We start from the raw sequence: 19,018 nt of genomic DNA, 5'->3' as shown, positions 1-19,018 counted from the left end.
CCTGGGAAGTTGACTGGCTTGGCTTTCTGCCCTACAGCCTGTGAAACCGGACAGGTCAGTTTCTGGATCGCAGCTGATTCCCTTTCCCTTGCTGCTTCTCATCCCTGTAACTTGAGAGTTGATGCGGTTTACCTCCTCCTCACTCTGCAAAAGGAGGTTTTTCATAGTTTTTGTTTTCACAAAATGTGTGAGGAAAGGTCCTCTCTCTTAAAAATAAGCTTAGTGATTCTGACACCTGGGAAGTTATTTAAGGAATCACAACAACTGAAGTTAGACCCCTCGAGAGAAAAATCAGTGCCTCACCTCTACCCTGAGGACACTTTTTCTAATTGAGTACAGAAAAGGAAACTGGCTTCAGCGTCTCTCCTCACCCCATTCCCTGCCCAAAGGTCTTGGGGGAACAAAAAGTTTTGCCCCCTTTGTCTCTGTTTAAAATTTATTTTGAAGAATAGGAAGTTCCCTCTTTGTTCACTTGGTACCCAGCACAGTTAGACATCTCCAAAGTGCACACGTCTTTGCCCTTAGTCAGTGCCTACTAAATATACGAGTGATCTAAGGGAGGCGGAGGTGGCCCAGCAGGCCCTTAGAGTGACACATCTAGGGCCCAAATTTTCAAATACTTTCCAGGGCTGTTTAGTCCCTCCAGGGACAGCCTCACCTTGGTCCCAGCCCTGTGGCTCAGACCTGGTGAGGAAAACCTTCAAGGAGAGACAGTTTAGCCAAATCTGTTTATGGAATAGAGAGAGGTCCCCACTATGGGCACCTGCCAGCCTTAGCTTCCCCACCTGGGACACACAAGTCTCTCGTGTTCAGAGGAGCACCTTGTATGAGCTGGCCACTAGTCCATCAGAAGGTCCCTGCTCACGGGAACTGCAGAGACAAATAAGTGTGAAAGGGAAAAATAAAGATTTTCCTGTGGGATGTCAGAAGCAGAATTCCAGTGATATTGACCAGTTACTGTCTGAGCACCGGTGCCAAGCCCCGTGTTACATATACTTTGTGGTTATGATTTTATATAATCCCCCAGCAACTCTATAAGGAAGAGCCAGACAGCTTGGTTTAAATCTCATCCTTGCCTCTAACTGTGTACCCTTGGGAAATTTCTCCAGCTTTCTGAGCCTCGGCTTCCTTACTTATAAAATGGAAATAATGAGAAGTACCTACAGCCTAGTGTTCTGAGGAGTCCATCAGGTAAGAAGTGGCAGAAGGTCAGCATTCAACGAGTATTAGCCTTGGTTATTATTGTTACTATTTTTGTTGCCTACAGTAACTTATTCCTAGGGCTGCTCCAACAAAGACCCACGAACTGGGTGGCATAAAGTAATAGGAATGTATTGTACTGGCAGTTCTGGGGGCTCGGAGTCCACCATCAAGGTGTTGGTGGGGTGGTTCTTTCAAAGGGCTGACAGAAATCTGCCCTGTGCCTCCTAGCTTCTGTAGCCTCAGCTATTCCTTGGCTTGTAGGTGGCTGTCTTCTACCTGTGTCTCCTCATATTGTCTTTCCTGTGTGTGCGTCTGTCTCTGTGTCCATATTTCCCCTTTTATAAGGACACCAGTCTTATTGGATTAGGACCTACCCTAATGACATCATCTTAACTTGATTACCTCCGTAAAGACCCTATCTCCCCAAAAAGGTCACATTCTCAGGTACCAAGGGTCAGGACTCCACCATGCCTTTTAGGGGTGACATCACTCAACTCATAAGGCAAGGCTACATCACGGGCTCCAGGTCACATAGCTTGTTGGTGATGAAACTGGTCCTGCAGCCCAGGGATGATTAGCTGTCACATTGCAGGGTTTAATCCCAGTGGAAAGCCCGACACTGCCAACCTCCTCTGCAGAGAAGGAACTGAGGAGAGACAGGTAGACAGCTGCCAGCGCCTTGACAGCACGTTCCGTTCTTCTCCCTCCACAGCCTGCCTGCTCCAGGCTGAGCTGGTGAACTACGAGCGAGTCAAGGAGTACTGCCTCAAAGTGCTGAAGAAGGAGGGGGAGAACTTCAAGGCCCTCTACCGGTCGGGCGTGGCCTTCTATCACCTTGGGGACTATGACAAAGCGCTCTACTACCTGAAGGAAGCAAGGACCCGACAACCAACAGGTAAAACTGTGGTTACCGCCTTCCATTGGCACCCTCTGGCAGCTCCTGGGGCCTGCTCCCTGCAGCTCCCATGGCTAGCAGGGCCCGGTGGGGGCAGAGCTGCAAATCAGGGGTCCGGTGTGTGGTGAGATCTGGAATGAGGAGAGCACACAGCTGTGCATTCAACTGGGGTCTGGGTTCCAAAGAGCATGGGCACCTTTCTCTCCAACAAACTACAGAATGTTTTGCCTTTTCCAACTCAGAGTCCAATTATATTCATATATTGACTCAGTACATGTTGAATTTGTACCATGTACCACAATTGTGGTGGGCACCAGGGATGGAGATGAGAAGACATGCTGCCTACCCCTGAGGAGCTCACATCTGGGTGGCAAGTGAGCATGATCTCTACCATGAGATCACATGAGCTCATGAGCTCTCCCAGTCATTCACTCATTCGCTCTTTTCGTGTTCATTGAGAGCATGCAGCGGGCTGAGAACTATTCTAGGAGGAGAGTAGTAGTGGCTCAAGGAATTCACATTATAGTGGAGAAAGAAGGACAGTTTGCAAATGGACAAATAGATGATATAGTTTTTAGCAGTGGTAAATGCTCTGAAGAAACTAAAGCAGGGAAAAAGAAGTTCTGTTTTAGATCAGGTGATCAGAAAGTGCCTCTTTGAGGCGGTAACATTCAAGCAATGCCTTTGATTTGATGTTGCCAATTGTTGTTCATATGGTACATTTTTTTAAACGCAATCCTCCTTCCATGAAGTCTTTAAGAACTTTAGGATCCATTTGCGAATGTCCATATGAATACTTTTCTAAGAATACCTCTTTATTTTTATGTGATATTAATTTGTTTTCTGTATATAAATTGTGTTACAGCAATTCTACTGTAAGCAACTTAAGGACTAAGAACTGGACTCAAGAGAATGTTCTTGAGCACCTACCATGTGCCAATACCATTCTGGGTGCTGTCTGGCACTTTTAAACATGATATAGTATTCATTTCTATTTCTGGAAGTAGATATCCTGAGTAACCCTGTAACTATTTTCCTCTGACATATGCAGAGCTAAGCAATTGTTCCATGTCATGCTCTGCTCAGTAATTTGAGGAATGGAATTGAGGGGAAATGCCCCAATTGTGGAGAGGTGGTTGTCTGACCCCACCTATAAAGACAAAACTAAGACAGTGAAAAAAGTCATTATAAACTCTTCAAGTTAAAAAAAAATCACATTCAACTAATATTTATTGATCATTGTATTAAACACTTTTAGACTTATTCATCTTGGTCCTCGTGGCAACTTTGTGAGGATAGTATTCTAAGCCCCAGGAGAGCCAGGCTTTGGAATCGGACGCATTTACTGTGCGTCTCCTTGGGCATCTTACTTGATCCCCAGGTCCCAGTCTTCCCTTTTGTCAATGACGATGAGGATTAAAACCCTGCAGAAGTGTAGTGAGGATTAAATGAGATAATGGAGGTTTAAAAGCTGACACAGCCAGGCATGGTGGCTCACGCCTGTGATCCCAGCTGCTCCAGAGACTGAGGCAGGAGGATCATGAGTTCAAAGCCAGCCTGGGCAACTTAGTGAGACCCCCATCTCAAAATACAAGTTTTGAAAAGGACTAAGTGTGTCAATCAGTGGTAGTGTGTGATCCCCAGTACCTGAAGGAAAAAAAAAAAAAAAATTCAATGACAAGCAAACTAGCAAACAAAAGCAACATGAGGTAGGCATTCAAAAATGAAGGTCGTTTCTTGCAGGTGAGACTTTAGGATACAAGAAATTGGTAATTTATCTAAGGCTAGTCTCCAAGTGGAGTTGCAAGTAACTGTGCTGATTTGGGGATGACTAGGATTGCTCTTGCATAGAAATGGAAAAGAAATTCTCCTCTCCTCTCCCTCCTGCCTGCTCCCTCCGCCCCTCGAGTCACAGTGAGCTGTCCACATTTCTAGGGGAGGTGGTGAAAGAAAAGGCCCATATCTGGTTCCCCTCTCAGCCGCCACCATGGAGGGCAGAGGGACCTTGGCTGAGTGAGTTGCCTGCCCTGTCCCCGAGCTGCAGACCAGCTTTGCCCTAGTCTGTGTAGATGCAGTAGTCGCCCTACTGGGTGTTCCCTAAGGTATGTCTCTCCCCTCACAGACACCAATGTGATTCGATACATCCAACTGACGGAGATGAAGCTCAGCAGATGCTCCCAGAGGGAGAAAGAAGCCATGTAGCCCGGAAGCCTCTCCAGAGACACCGCGCCTGACTGAGGACTTCCAGGCACCCCCTGATGGAGAGCCCCACCCTCGGTTCTGTCCCTTTCCCCCCACATCGTCCAGCTCCCCTTCTTCCTCCCATTGCTGCTCAACTCTGTCGACTCCCAGTGTGAAGAGAGGGTGAGAAGCACATTTGGAGTCTGGTGGGCTGCCCAGACGTGGAAACATCCTCTTCTCTGGCAGGTCAGCGACGGAGAGGGGCCGTCTTCTGGAGAACACCTAGTAGGGCGACTACTACATCTACACTTCTGCTGGGGAGGAGCCTCACAGGCTGGGAATGCTGGGAAGCCTGCAGGCACAGAGCCACGTCTGGACCCTGCTGTGTGTGCCTGACAGACCAGGGCATGTTAAGGCAACTGTACCAAATCCAGGGCCGAAACACAGATTAAGCCAACCTAGAGACTGGACTTGTAACTGGAGTCCCCACCCCTGTCACCTGAGCCCCTGCCACCCTTCCTCACTTGTCTTGGCTTGTGCTTTCTTCTCTCTGCCAGGATTCACATGCCATTAAGGCCCACTCTCCGTGCCCTCTGGTGACCACACACATACCATTCCCCCAACTCCTAGCCAGTAGGCAGCTGTGACAGCAGAAGGGCAGGGTGAAGTGGGCCAAGGGTTGGGGCAGGGCAGACCATGCCGGTGACAGGGGAGGGAGAGATGATGTGTAAGGGAAAGCGCATTGTGTAGGCTGGGGGATCCCACTGGTGGGACTTGTTAAGTGTAAATAAAAACAAATTCCCAGGCAGCAGTTGCTGTCGTTTCTGTTGGGACCTCCCACCCCCTCATTTTACTTCCTCCCCAATCCTCAGCCAGAGCTGCTTACAACCAGGCAAGATGGGCTTCCCCTAAAGCAACTGGTCATTTGTCCAGAGCTGTGCGCAGTGCTGACTGCCGTCTTTGTGCTTCACAGAGTGGGCTGGGATGGTGGAAACTGCCCTGGGGCTTGGCTTTGTGGGAACTTGTACAGCCTCTTTTTGAAGAAATTATCTGGACTCCATATCTAACACACATAAAATGTGTTCAACAAATATTTGTTGAATGAATAAATTATAACTGCAGACTGACTCTCCTGCCTTAAACTAATTTTATCCCAGCCTAGTCTCCCGATACCCATGCTCTTTATATCTTGCCATGTTCAGTCAAACAGAAACACTTACTGAGGGCTTGCTGTTTGCTCATTGTCATGCAATATGCTGTGGGACGCAGGATGTAGTCCCAATCTTCAAGGAGATTGGAAGAGTTGAGAAATGCATGGGAGATTACTACCAATGACACCTTTAATTTATACGATGCTTAAACATTCTCAAAGCACTTTCTGTGTATTTTTCGTGTGATTAGTGAGACAATATTGTACAAAATTAAGCTATATACAGATGCAATAATGTGAATAGTTAGGATTTATTAAATGCACTATCTTCAGATCTTTACATGGACAATCTCATTTCTTCCATACAGCTACTCTGTGAGATACTATTCCCGTGGGATGGATGAGAAAACTGAAAACCAGAAAAGTTAATTACCCTAAGGTTGCATGGCCTTAAGGGACAATAGCTAGGTTTTGAACCAGATCTGACTCCAGAGTTCTAGCTAGTAATTATGCTATACTTAGTTGACTCTATACATAGTATGTTAGGGGTTACAACTATTTGAGAACAGGACAATAGGCATTAAGTTGAAATTTTTTCACTATGTCAGTGGTGGTTCATGGGCCCCCTCCTGTATTTATCCAAGGCAGAAAAAGACCAGAGACCAGAATCTCCAGTGCTCAGAGCAGTGACAGGCCAGCAAAGACAGCTGAGATCCAGCAGTTTTTCCACGTATTGTCCATTCTACTTACTGATGAGGCCAGCACATATCTAAGCAACCCACCTAGCATTCCCCACCCCATCCCAGCACTGGGAAAAGATTACAATTATAGGTACAGACAAAAAGGAAATGCAAAGTTAATTATGGGTTATTTGTTTAAGCAGAGGCTCTGTCACTGCAAGATCCAATCACTGCCCAGGGGCCCACAAGCCAGCAACATAGGTTATATTCACATAGCTCCCCAAAGACTTTCAAAGGGAGCTGCAGGAAGGTGCTAGAAATATCCAGGGGTCCACAATTGCTTACCTGTAACTCACCCTCTGGAGAAGAGGAAAAGAAAAAAGCCATTCTAGATGCCACATTCCCTGCTTCTGTTCCCCAACCCTTACCACATCCTTCTCTCCTCTTCCTCCAAAATGGCTTCAATATGACCCCAATCCCAAACTACCCTCAGGCTGAGCATCAGTATATTCACACAGCTCCCGCATTCCCAAGCCTTCAGCCCTTAAAGTTCATGAGTTGACAAACTGTTTGTTAGAAGATGAAGGATAAAGATGAGATCAGAGGCGGCCTGCCAAACCAGTTCACACTGGCAGGGTCTTTGTTCCTCATGCAGCTGGAAGGACTCTGAGTAACTATTTCCAACATGGAGGCAGGAGAGAAGTCTTGCTTAAATGTGTGCATTGGGACAAGACTGGACAGATAAGGACAAGACTGTTACCATCTCAAAGAGCACACTTAGAAACCAGAACTAGGTGAGGACAACCTCTCAGAGGCTCACAGAACAAGAATACAAGCCATTGGCTTGTCTGGTGACTTAGAGACACATGTTTAGTGGGACTCTATTCACTGTGACCCAAACTTGAACAAACTCCCTGCAAAAAGCTGCCTGGTGATGGGTTGATGATGGAGGTGGTAGGGCTGAATTTTCTGTGCATTTGTCCAACATAGTGCTGTTAAGCAAAATCAGGTTTCATTTAACTTCACTAACACTCCAGCTTCCTTCTCTCCACCCCTCTTAAAAACAGGGACTGTGATTTAATTACATACTTTTTGGATGTCACTGTTGAACTATAGACAGAACATTAATCATGAATCTGACCTGCATCATCATCTTCTGCCTGGACTTTTGGGATAGATTCTTTGAGGAAAAAATTATACTTTTTGTTTAATTATGAAAGTCTCACATGTGTATTGTAGAAAATTAAGGAAAAGAAAAAAGAAAAAAAATGACAAAATTCAACTCATAAGCCTACTACCCAAGAACTGTATCTTTTGTTCTTTTCGGTATAAATATATGCACACACATGCACAGGTTTTTTGTTTGTTTTGTCTTTTATGAAAAAAAAAACTGGATCACACTGTATATAATCTTTAATAGCTTACTTTTCAAAATGCATATTTATATTTTAGAATAGGTAATACATACACAGATACAAAATTCAAAAAGTACAAAAAGCTCTATAATTGGAATAACTCTTCCTTCCCTGTCTGCCAACATCTAGTTTGCCTCTAATTCTGGAATATCCTTTCAGAGATACACATTTTTTAACATATATATATATATATTCTTTTATCACACACAGTGGTAGCATATTGGACACCCTGGTTTTTTTTTCCTCCTTTTGTTATTTCACTTAACATATCCTGAACGCTTTGTGCATGTCTTCCAAACTTTGGCAACAGCATCTTCACTGTATGGATGAACCCTCGTTTTGCAATCAACACCCATATTTCTTTTGTTCCCAGGCTTTGTTGTAAATAACAGTGCAACAGACATCCCTGTAGCTGATTTTGCACACACCTATGACTATTTCCTTAGGATATATCCAAGAAGGAAATTGCTTGACTATTTTGAAGAATTTTGATACATGTTGCCAACTGCCCCCTAGAAAGTTTGTACCAAACCACTGTCCTATTTGCAGTCTCCAGAGTGTCCTGATTCCTGCAATCTCTACCAATTTGACAAACAAAATAATAGTATGTCAATCTTCTTTTAGTTTGGATTATTAGTGAATAACATTTTCATGTGCTTATTGACCATTTGTACTTCTTTCTTTGTGAATTTTCTATTTATTTGATATTGGTATGATTATTATCAATTTGTAAATTTAAGAATATTATTTTTGTCAAGAAATGCTGCAAATATGCTTTCTAAGTGCTTTGCTTTCAAATTTTGTTTATGGTGCTTTTTGACATACATAAATTCTTAATTCTGCAATTAATTTGTTCCTCTGTTGCTGGCTTCTCCTGCCTCCAGTTTCTTCTCTCAGTTCTACCAGCGTGACCCTTCTCAAACATGATCTGATTGTGTTGTTCTATAGCTTAAAAATTTTTCATGGCTTCTCATCACTTTTAGGATAAAGGCCAGACTCCTTAACATATAGCTCCTTAACATATTTCTTTCATGCCTTTGCTCCCTCTGACTTTTCCAGGCTCACCACCTGGTCCTCTTTCCAAGGAACACTGCGTTTTACTGTCCCAGAGCCCTGAAACATTGAGCTGGGTCTGTGGGACTCCTCATGCTGTTCCCTCTGCCCCCTTGTCATTCTCCATCCCTTCCACCCTCTCTTTGCCTTGCTAATCCCTATAAGTCTTGATCTGGGTTCACTGCTCCCAAAGCAACACCAGCCTACCTCTGCCCAGCATGTGCTTCAAATAATTGGAATTGCCTAGTTGGATTCATCTCTCCTACCATATGGATGCTCCTCAAGGCAGGAACTGTGGTCGATTTATCTTTGCAGTCAGAATTTACAGAGGTTGGGGGTGTAGCTCAGTGGTAGAGTGCTTGGCTAGCACGTGTGAGGCACTGGGTTGGATCCTCAGCACCACATTAAAATAAATAAATAAATAAATGAAGGTATTATGTCCATCTAAAACTTAAAAAAAAAAAAGTTACAAAGATTTTTCAGCCCAGTGCCTGGCACATTATAGGTACTCAAAAGCTATTGGGCATTGAGCCTGCCACAGATGAATAATGGATTTAGCAGCAAATGTCACTTGTGGTAAATTCAGGACTGGACTAGATCTGTACTTCTGAGAAATGAAGAAGTCCTGGGAGACCTGGGTCAGCAGAGAAGCCATGTGCTCCAGCCCTGTGCCTCCAAAACATCACAATCACTTGCAAGGGCTTTTTGAAAATACATCATCTCAGGCTCTGCTTCCAATCCCAATGAATCAGACTCACAGGGATAGTGCTCAAGATACTAAAGCTTTTTAAAATGTTCTGAAGTATTTCTGATGACCAGGCATTTTGAACAGCCACCACTGAGGTAGACCAGCAGACCCATTTTAGAGCACTCGGCTCCATCATTTCAAATCATATGACTTTTTGGAAGGATCTTTGTTTGAATCCAAGATTTACCATCTATGAGTGATTGCGACCCTGGGGAAGTGGCTTAACTGTTCTGATCCTTTTTTCCTAACCTGCACATGGAGATAAAGTTATATCCCTTTAGAGGATATGGACAGGATTAAGAAATAACTGTCTCCCAGCTCAGTGCCTGCTACAGAGCAAGCACAGAACAGATATGCATTTCCTTCCCCACACCTCAGCCTTCCCCACACAGTGTGGCTGCTGATCCCTGTGTGTTTGCCTTCCATATCCCGCACTCTCCACTCTAGGAGGAAGGTCCTTCCGACCAAGCCCTTGGATTGCTCCCTGGTCAAACAGGACAAGTGCTTGGGAGTTGAGTAAGGGACAGAGGAAGCCCTGCACTCCACCCCATGCCCTCCCCCAGGCATAGCAGACACTCTCCAGCAATCAGTGGGATGATTCTGATAGCTTTCAGAACCTACTATCCTGTCACATCCAAAGAGCAACATGGGTTTCTTCCAGACAGTCCACCCTGAGGCCAGCAGTCTCTGAGCTACAAGAAGGCAATTGTCTGGAAACAGAGTGGTCATTTCCCACTCTCCTTCCAGCGCCCTTGGTATCCTCATCACATGCCTCAGGGCAGGAAAGACAAGACTCGTTGTGAGGTCAAATAGCTGATAGGCAGCTGCTTTGATTCGGATGTCCCACCAGCTCCTGGTTCCCATGCCTGCACCAGCCCAGGGCGGCTGCAGAGGCGGGGGAAATGCCTTGGGTCCATCAGGCGTGGCATAGTTCAAATCACCAAGTCAGCATGAAAAGTCCCACTCTAAATGGACTGAAATTGGATTCTATTAAAAACCACATTCAGCGAGGCCCTTGGCTATTAATATTTGCTAAGACATGGAGGAGGGAGAGGAGGCGGAGGCCCCTGAAAAAGGCTGAGGATCTCAGCTTCTGTTAAATTACTTGTTTGGAAGGGAGCCTACATTTGAAATGTAGACTTGCCCTGTTTTCAAAGTCTCACGGAAAGTATCAGGGCTGGAGGGAAGCTTGAAGTTCAATATATCCACCCTCTTTTCTTATGGATGATGGATCAAATCCAGAGAAGGCTAATGATTTATTCAAGGTCACACGGCCTGTAAGTAAGTAGCAGAGTCAGAACTGGAACTCAAGTCGGTTTCCTGACATTAAATTTAGTACTCTTTCCTCTAACCCAAAATGCACTTGCAAAGCACCTAACTTAAAAAAAATTTATATATATATACACACATATATATGTGTGTGTGTATGCATAGATACACATATGTGTGTATATATATATGTAAATGCTGTAAAAATATTCTCTTCTAAAGAAAGAGGTTGCTTTATAGTCACTTATTCCTTTACTCAATTTATCTTTGCAGTCACTTTCCTAGGGGCTTCAATGGTTAAGAGTATTTTCTCTGTTTGAGGGGCTTATAATCTACAGGGGAGAGAGAAAAGTAAACAGGCAGGGCCAATTCTATGTAAGAAATGTTACAAAAGCATCATGGGCACAGATGAAAGGGAGCATCTGTACCAATCCTGGAGGATCAGGAAAGATTTCCCAGAGGCAGAGCCAGCTGGGTGGAGCGGGAGTAGCTAGAGATGGGCAAGCTTCAGAAGAGGCTCAATGACAACACTGTGACTCCCTTTCCTGGATATAACATAAAAAGGTGTGACGCATCAGGAATTGTCTTCCAGTATTTTTCCTGGGTTTTCTAGGCCTAAGCTTAAGCAGTGCCACTTCTATTACCTTCATAGGTCCAAGGACTGAGAAATCACCTCAGACCCTGCACCTGACTAAACCCCCTCCTGGCTAGCACAAGGACAATGGCTAGGCATGTTTTCTCTGAATGCAATCAAAAGGGCTTTAAGATCTATGATTTTCATACAGGGAAAATCCTACACCAGGTTTCACAAATGTAGGTCTAGAGGCACAGATCACAAGCACCTTGGATGTACCCCGTGTACCCCGTTGTTTATGGCCCTTCCGTTTTCTCACATTGTAGCCTCTTTATTTAGAACAGTGCAGTCCATTAGGAAAATAAAGTAAACCACCTATGTGATTTTAAATTTCCAAGTACTTATAGCTTAAAAAGTAAAAACAAAGAGGGAAATTACTTGTAATAATGTATCCTGAACAAAAAATAAAATTCAGAAAACAACCAAAAAGAATCAAACACTCAGGAATAAATTTATCAAAAGGAGTATAAAACTGCTGGGCGTGGTAGCACATGCCTATAATCCCAGCAACGTGGGAGTCTGAGGCAGGAGAATGGAAAGTTTGAGGCCCTAAGCAACTCAGTGAGACTTTGTCTCAAACTGAAAACTAAAAAGGGCTGGGGATGTAGCTCAGTGGTAAAGCAACCCTGGGTTCAATCCCTAGCACCAAAACAAAACAAAACAAAAAGAAGAAGAAGAAGAAGAGGAGGAGGAGGAAGAAAAGGTAGGAGGAAGAAAACTAATGCTCTTGAAGATAAAAAAAACATTGTTGAAGGAGATTTAAAAAGGAAACTAAATAAATGTAAATATAACTCATAATAATTGCAAGACAATATTATTAAGGTACAAATATTTGGGCTAGGGTTGCAGATCAGTGGTAGAGGCTTGCCTACCATATGTGAGGCACTGGGTTTGATCCCACATAAAATAAATCAATAAAATAAACGTATTGTATCCATCTACAACTAAAATTTTTTAAAAATACAAATACATCCTAAATTGATCTACAGAGCCAACAAAGTTTTATCAAAACTTAAACTGATTTTATTTTTTTTTAGCAGAAATTGACAAACTGATCCTAAACTTCATATAAAAATTAAAGGAACCCAAAATACCTACACACAATACAAATCCAGAAAAATAACAGAGGACCCATACTTCCTGATTTCAAAACTTCAAAACTTACTACAAAGCTACAGTAATCAAGACAGTGATACTAGTATCAAGACAGCAGTAGTCAACAGAATAGAAATAAGAGTCCAAAAATAAATCTTTGCATTTACAGTAAATTGATTTTCTATAAGAGTAATAGGACAATTCAATGGGGGAAAAAAAGAATCTTTTCAACAAAGGATGCTGGGGCAACCGGATAGTCATGTGCCAAAAAATGAAGTTAGATCCTGGTGCAGTGGTGCACACCTGCAATCCCAGCAACTTGGGAGGCTGAAGTGGGAGGATTGCAAGTTCAAGGCCACCTTCAGCAACTTAGTGAGACTCTCAGCAACATAGCAAGCCTCTGTCTCAAAATAAAATATTTTTTAAAAGACTGGGGATAGATGGGGATAGATATGACTCAGTTGGTAGAGTGCTTGCCTCACATGTACAAGGCCCTGGGTTCAATCCTCAGCATCATGAAAAAAAAAAAAAATGCTGGGGATAGAGCTCACTGGTAAAGTGCCCCTCAGTTCAATCCCCAGTACCCCCCCCCAAAAAAGAAAAAGAAGTTAGACCCCTGCCTCACACTATAACACTATATACAAAAATCTACTTAAAATGTATCAAAGGCCCTAAATCTAAGAGCTGAAATTGCAAAATTCTTCATGACATTGGATTAGGTGATGGTTTCTTAGATATAACACCAAAACACTAGCAACAAAAAAATGATAGGTTGGACTTTATATCCATTAAAATTAAAAATGTGCTTCAAAGGACACTTTTAAGAAATGACAACCCAAAGGATGAAAAGAAATTGCAATTATATAACTGATAAAAGGCTGTCTAGAAATATAAAGAACTATCACAACCCAATAATAAAAAGACTACCCAATTTAAAAACAGGCAAAGAATCAGAACAGATATTTCTCCAAAGAAGATATGCAAATGCCAATAAACACATGAACAGATGATCAACATCATTAGCCATTAGAGAAATGCAAATCAAAACTAGGATGAAATATCACTCCATAGCCATTAGGATGGCTATCATCAGATAGACCGAGAGCAAGGGTTGTTGAAGATGTAGAGAAATTGAAGTCCTGCTGGTAACACGATATGGTCCAGCAGCTGCTGGAGAGAAAAGTTTGGCAGTTCCTCAAACAGTAAATCATAGAGTAACTCTATGACCCAGCAACTCTACTCCTAAGTTTATGCCCAAGAAACCTGAATCCATATCCATACAAAACCTTTCATGCTAAGCTGGGTGTGGTGGTGCATGCCTGCAATCCCAACTACTCAGGAGGTGAAGGCAAGACGATTATAAATTTGAGGGCAGCCTGGGCAATTTTGCAAGATCCTAACACAAAATAAAAAAATAAAGTTAGGGATGTAGCTCAGTGGTGGAACACTTGCTTAGCACTCACAAGGCCCTGGGTTTAATCCCCGCTACAGAAAAAAAAAAAAAAAAAAAAAGGAGGAGGAGAAGAAGAAGCACACATATATATACATTAATGTTCATAGCAACATTGTTCATTGTGACCAAAGAGTGGAAACAACCCGAATGCCCAGCAAATGAATACTGGATGAATAAAATGTAGTATATCCACATATCATTCACAATAAAAAGGAATTAGGTACCAGTACGTGCTAAAAACCAACCTTGAAAACATCATGCTAAGTGAAAGAAGTCAGTCACAAAGTATCACTTATGGAATGATTCCACTTATATGAAATCTCCAGTAGGTACATTGTAGAGACGGAAAGTAGATTAGTGGTCGCCCAGTGGAAGGGTTCAAAGAGATGGAAGGAATGGGAAGTGGTGGCTGAGGGGTGCAGGGGTTTCTTGTTGAGATAATGAAAAGTGATGGTGTTGATCCATGCACAACTGTGAATGTTTTAAAAGCCATCGAAATGTACATTGTAAATGGTGTACACTGTATCACAATAAAACTATTAAAATATTTTATTTAACCCAGTGTATCTAAACCATTACCATTTTAGCACAGAATCCACATAAAACTACCAGCTCCATGCCCTACCTTCCTTTTTTCATGATGCAGTGTGTAATTCATACTTACAACCCATTTCCATTTGGATCAGCCACATTGGAATGGCTCAGCAGTTGCATTTGGCTAGTGAATGCCACTTGGGAGAGCAAAGTCGTAGCCCTTCAAGGAAGATCCTATGAGGACTGAACAGTCACCAGATTGCCAGAGCCTTCCTGGTTCTTTTAATCCTGCTCTTTCTGGAAGTTTCACCGGCCCCACCCCAAACCCTCCTCTGGCAGCTGCCATTGAGGAGGGGCAAAGTGAAGGCTGCGCCAATAAACGCAGTGGGTGGACAGCTCTGCTCTGCGGGCCTCCCCGATGGCCCCGTGCTGGCCCCACGTCCCTTATCAGGGTTCAACTTTAGATGTCAGCACTAGGGGTTATTCGTCTTGTTTATGGAAACGGGGATTCTAACAGTAGCATTCTCCGAGTATTACCACGAGGATGAAGTGTGATCAAGTATAGAAACGCTTTGGATGGAATCTGGGACAAAGTAAGCATTCTTCAGTATAAGCTAATTACCGGACCATGAGAGTAAAGATGTCATTCATTTTGTCTCCCAGTTTTAGCAGAGTGCATGGCACGTGGTAGACCCTCAGGAAACTATAACTCTCCGCATTGGAAGCCTAAGATATCCATAACAGGTGGTTCTCCAGCCGCCCCCTGACTACTTCCAGGGAGTCCTATGTCCGAGACAGCCCATTCCGTTTTTAGGTAGTTCCACTTATTGGAATCGACTTCCTTACACTGGGCTGGAATCTGTCTTTCAGTAGCTTCCATTCACAACCTGCCTTTGATCTGTCTAGAGCAAGATGATCATCTTCTCTTCAGCATGACAGTGTGGCAAATATTTAAAGACAGCCATCTGCGCTCTCTTTGTGATCTGATTTCCCAGCCTGAATGTCCTTTGTACCTTCCATTTCCCTGCTCCTGACAGGCTTCCCAGCTCTGAGACTTCTTTTTCAGTCTTGCAAGGTGGCACATTGGAACCATGAAAAGACCTTCATCCTCTCCCTCCCTTTGGACTGCACAGGTGCCTAGCTTTTCAATTTTTCTTTTTTTAACCAGATCATTTCAAAGTGGGCATATATGACTTTATCTTCCAGTTATACCATTGACTTAAACGTTTTAATATTATATTATTGAGTGATAATTATGTACATTAGTTCCCCACGACCACCATCCCCATCCACAATTTCTCACTTAAAAAATTTTTTTAATTTGTTCTTTTAGTCATACATGACAGTAGAATGTGTTTTAACATATCATACACACATTCCCATTTTTGTGGTTGCACATGACGATCCACAATTTCAATCTCTGCTATTTCAGTTATTTGTAGATCAACTGTGGTCTGAAAATATGAAATAGAAAATTCCAAAATTAAACAATGCTGTTAAGTTTTAAATTGTGTACTGTTCTGAGTAGTGTGACAAAATCTCACACAGTTCTGTTCCCATCTACCCAGGAAGTGAATCATCCCTTTGTCTAGTGTATCCACACGGTATATACTTCCCACCCATTAGTCATTAGTATTTCATTATCAGATCAATTATCATGGTATCACAGTGCTTGTACGTAAGAAGCCTTTATTTTACTTAACAATGGTCCCAATGCACAATAGCAGTGATGCTGGCAATTTGGATTTGACAAAGAGAAACCACAAAGTGCTTTCTTTAAGCAAAAAGTTCTAAGTATGATAGAATATTTTGAGAGAGGTCACATTCACATAATTTATTACAGAATACATAATAATTCTTCTATTTTATTATTGGTTATTTTCATTAATCTCTTACTGTGCCTAATTTATAAATTAAACTTTATCATAGGTATGTACATATAGGAAAGAAACATAGTTATGTAGGGTTTAGTACTAACTGCAGTTTCAGGCATCCACTGGGTGTCTGGAACATATCCCCAGAATAAGGGACAACAACTGTACTATAAATGAATCTACTTCTGCACCAACACACCAATCATAAAGTGGAATATCACTATCACCCCAGAAAATTCTCTCATGCTGTCATCCCAATTGATCTCCTACCCAAGCCCCTAAAAACTAACCCAAACAAACCCATGGATTAGTTCTGCAAAGACAAAAATTGTTTTTAATATTCATATAAATGGAATAATATAGTATTACAACTTCTATATCTTAATGCAAAATTTTATTCCTATTAAATTTACTCACTGATTTCAGTCTTCCCTTATGGTCCGAGAGGGCATTTTGGTCCCGATTCTACCATTCCTGTCTGCTCATTTCCTCGGCTTCATGCCATCTACAGATTTAGTAATAATTCTTTGTGTCCTTAATCTGACATAAGACAAGAACAAAGATGGAGTCCCAGGGTACTTAACTAGAAACCTCCTTTCAATTTTCAAGTTTAGCGGATGAGAGCTGTTCCGGAAGCACGGGCCAAAAGAAGGCACAGGAAGAGGGTCTGGACTGATGATCAGGATTAATTTACAGGGGACAGGAAATGGCTCCCCTCCATCCTTCTAGCTTCTTTGGCTGAGCTACGAATTAAATTAAATTGAGAAAAAACATTTTAATTATCTACATGTGCACAAGAGTCCCACAAAAAATATGAGATTCCAAGAGCTAGATCTTTGGAACTTATATAACATCCTGAGTGACAGAAAGGAATAGGGGCTTGGGGCTTCTGCAGGGCAGAAGTGGAGGCAAATTATGGAGCAGGGGTGAGTAGATGTTGCTTCATTATGCAAGAGAGAGTGATAAATGTCTAGAAACCTCTTCCTGATATAGGTACCTTTAGTTAATGAAAATTTCCTTTATAGATATAAAATCCTTTTACATAAGGGCAGCTGTTCAGAGCTACCTTGTATCTGCAGTTTCCCAAAATAACCAGCTAATCATCAATACAGCAAAGAGGTACATTCTGGGGTGACATGGTCTGGTCTGCTGTCATATTTTGGGGTATTGCGTCCTGAGCACCAGCACCTCCAAAGAGGGAGATGAGGACCCCAGGGGAATGTGTGCTGGGGGAGGGCAGGGCTCAGAGAAAAGTCTAAGCAGTCACACACATAAAGTGACCACTCATGTGGAAGGAGGAAAACACCCCAAGGGGAAGAACTGAGGTCTGGTCAGTCACCAACAGGACAGGGCCTTGAAGGTTTCCAAGGTCATCTGAGGAATCATGAGCTAAAGCTATTGTCTGGTCTGGTTTTATGTTTTGTTTTGTTTTGATTTGTTGTTTTGCTAAGTCCTAAATGGGGTCTGGCAGCTCATAAGGAAAACTATTTTCCTAGATTTAGAAGCTACTGAAATTGTGAAATCGCAGACAGCACTTAGTCCCTTCCCTCAACCTGACCTCAAAGCAACCAGGCTGTGGGTACAGACTGAGTTCAGGCAGGGAGGTGAGAGTGGGAGAGGGTGTTTGGAAGATATTGGTTTTTTCAATCCTTCAGGGAAGAACTCAAATAAAGCAAAGGCCACTTTATTAAAATGCTCCTTAAATTTTTGTTTTGCATTTCTTTTTTTTTTTTTTGGTACTGGGGATTGAACCTAGGAGTTCTTCACTGAGCCACCCCAACCCTTTTCAATTACTTAGGGCCTTGCTAAGTTGCTGAGTCTGGCCTCAAACTTGTGATCCTGCTACCTCACTCTCCCGCATTGCTGGGATTACAGGCGTGCACCACTGTGCCTGGCTCATTTTGGTTACTTTTCATCTCGCATGACCTGTAATGTTTCTTTGGTACAAACATGGGCTTAGCAATGCAGGTTTCCTCTGACAGCAAATCTCAATTTGGATCTGCCATCTTTAAACTGGTGACCCAGAGTTTGTGGCAGACTTCATTCACCTTCCATTATTTCACCTAGAAATGGGTGAAGGTAAGTTATAAATCCATCAGGGTATCAGAGTCACCCCGGAAGCATTTTAAAGACTATAGATCCAGGAAACAGTATTTTTTTTAGAAACTGAAATTCTGATCCTTGTTCATAAACCGATATTTGGGAACCACTGAAGTACTTTAAGATCTCTTATAGTTTTATTCATTTGTTTGTTTTGAAATGGGTCCTCACTAAGTGGCCCAGGCTGGTCTCAAACTCCTGGGCTCAAGCAAGCCTCCTATTTTAGCCTCCCAAGGAGCTGGGACTGCACAGTCCTTGGCTTAGTTTCAATATTCTAAAAACGTATGTTAGGATATTTATACTAGCTAACCCCAAGCAAAATTGGTCCTTCTTGGTCCAGACAACTATTGGCATGAATTAATGTGCATGACGGTAAAGGGATGAAGATAAAGACAATAGCATCTGACCATCAGGCACGGTTACAAGTTCCTGGTAGACTGGCACTTAATGGAAACGTCTATTGTAGGAAATGAAGAGATTGTAAAAGCTTGTCAGTGGCCCCTTGGGCACAACGTCAGTAAGCAAGGTCCTGACTCTTCATCCGCAGAGGCTCACCAGGTAACTTAAGGTGCTGTCAGAGCTGGCCTTGAACACGTAGAAGGGTAAATTCTTTAGCGTTCTCCATTCCCCTTCACTCCTTGCAACCACAGCTACCTTTTGAGCCATCATGCCCTGCTGTCCTAGCCTGTGTTTAACCCCAAACCTGCCCAGATTTGCATAAGCTTCTAATTAAA

General features: G+C 42.8%; 1 protein-coding gene across 1 annotated transcript in view; it reads left to right on the top strand.

The window, feature by feature from the left end:
* TTC9 (tetratricopeptide repeat domain 9) overlaps nt 1-7,464 on the top strand; it is a 32,460-nt gene extending 24,996 nt beyond the window's left edge. The window contains exons 2-3 of the mRNA XM_079127161.1: nt 1,916-2,098; nt 4,221-7,464. Of these exons, the coding sequence (XP_078983287.1) occupies nt 1,916-2,098; nt 4,221-4,300 (263 nt within the window). The 3' untranslated portion in view covers nt 4,301-7,464. The remainder of the gene's footprint in view (nt 1-1,915; nt 2,099-4,220) is intronic.
* The last annotated feature ends 11,554 nt before the right edge of the window (nt 7,465-19,018 follow it).

The sequence above is a fragment of the Sciurus vulgaris genome, assembly GCF_902686455.1.
Source record: "Sciurus vulgaris genome assembly, chromosome: 2".
Taxonomy (NCBI): Eukaryota; Metazoa; Chordata; class Mammalia; order Rodentia; family Sciuridae; genus Sciurus; species Sciurus vulgaris.
Note: the sequence above shows the minus strand (reverse complement) of the source record. Positions and strands in the feature narration are given on the sequence as shown.